We start from the raw sequence: 1294 nt of genomic DNA, 5'->3' as shown, positions 1-1294 counted from the left end.
GCCGCGCCGCGCTCCCCTACCTGGTGCGGCGAGCGGGCGGGCGGCGCTCGGGGCGCGGCCGCCGGAGCACCGGCTGCGGGTCGGCTGCGGTCATGTGCCCCTGCAGAGCAGCGCGGGGGCGTCGCGGCTGCCGGGCAAAGGGAAGCGGCCAGGCACGGGGCGAGCGCGCTGTGCTCCTGCGGCGCGGGTCCGCCCGGCAATGCGAAGGACTCAAAGGCTCCTCAGTTTCTTCTCTGCCATTCGCTGTATTGAAGGGAAAAAAGCCCTAGTAGCTCTGCGGCCAGGGAGTCTTATCCATCTAAAATGCCTGTTAGTACCGTACTATAACTCTACTGGTTACAAAATCATAGAATCATAGAATATCCTGAGTTGGAAGGGACCCACTAGGATGGAGTCCAACTCCTGACTCTGCACAAGACAGCCCCAAGAATCACACCATGTGCCCGAGAGCATTGACCAAACATCTCTTTAGCGCTGGTGCTTTGAGCACTTCCCTGGTGAGCCTGTTCCACTGCCAAACCACCCTCTCGGGGAAGAACCTCTTCCCAGTATGCAGCCTAAACATCCCCTGACACAGCTTCATGCTGTTCCCTCGGGTGCTATCACTGGTCACCATAGGGAAGCAATCAGTACCCGTGTCTCTGCTGCCACTCATGAAGAAGCTCGAGACTGTGATGAGGTGTCCCCTCAGTCTCCTCCAGGCTGAACAAGCCAAGTGACCCCAGCCACTCTGCATATGGCTTCCCCTCTAGACCCTCCACTATCTTTGTAGCCCTCCCTTGGATGTTTTCTAATAGCTTTATATAATTCTTATATTGTGTTTTGTTTGCTGAAGTTGCTAAATTCAATGAAGTTTTGCCTAGTGTGGAATGTCACTGGAAAATAGTGTTTAAATTAGACCATGATGCTCTCTGTTGAGGAAATTCACATGGTCATTTCTCAGTGCCTCTACAGCATGAAAACAATCCAATGAAAAACAGCCTTTCATGTAATAAGAAAAAACACAAAGTTGCCTAAGGCCCTAGGCACAGCTATTTCATTAGAGAATGCATAGAAACTGTCACTTGAAGAAGACATGGGTGAGAATGGAACAAAGTATATAGAAAATCCGGCTCAGACCTCTGCATGCAGTGGAAGAATCTGTGCATAATTTATATAGAAAACATTTTAAGGAACATGTTCAAGTGTAAAATGAGGTTAAACTAAAGATATAGCCATGCATCCATGCAGCAACAGTGAAAAATCAAATTTTGGCATGATCAGCCAGCCTACACAAGACACATTGTACCAGATA

General features: G+C 49.8%; 1 protein-coding gene across 2 annotated transcripts in view; it reads right to left on the bottom strand.

Annotated features, from left to right (window-relative positions):
• AQP4 (aquaporin 4) overlaps positions 1–594 on the bottom strand; it is a 13272-nt gene extending 12678 nt beyond the window's left edge. The window contains exon 1 of one of the 2 annotated variants that reach the window (XM_042029377.1): positions 21–594. In XM_042029377.1, coding sequence (XP_041885311.1) covers positions 21–94 — 74 coding nt within the window. In that variant the 5' untranslated portion in view covers positions 95–594. The remainder of the gene's footprint in view (positions 1–20) is intronic. The other variant, XM_042029368.1, reaches the window with a different exon arrangement.
• Positions 595–1294: the final 700 nt, after the last annotated feature.

Source organism: Corvus kubaryi, unplaced genomic scaffold (genome assembly GCF_017639235.1).
Source record: "Corvus kubaryi isolate FWS band 111438036 unplaced genomic scaffold, C.kubaryi_AGA036_p1.0 132, whole genome shotgun sequence".
Lineage (NCBI taxonomy): Eukaryota > Metazoa > Chordata > Aves > Passeriformes > Corvidae > Corvus > Corvus kubaryi.
Note: the sequence above shows the minus strand (reverse complement) of the source record. Positions and strands in the feature narration are given on the sequence as shown.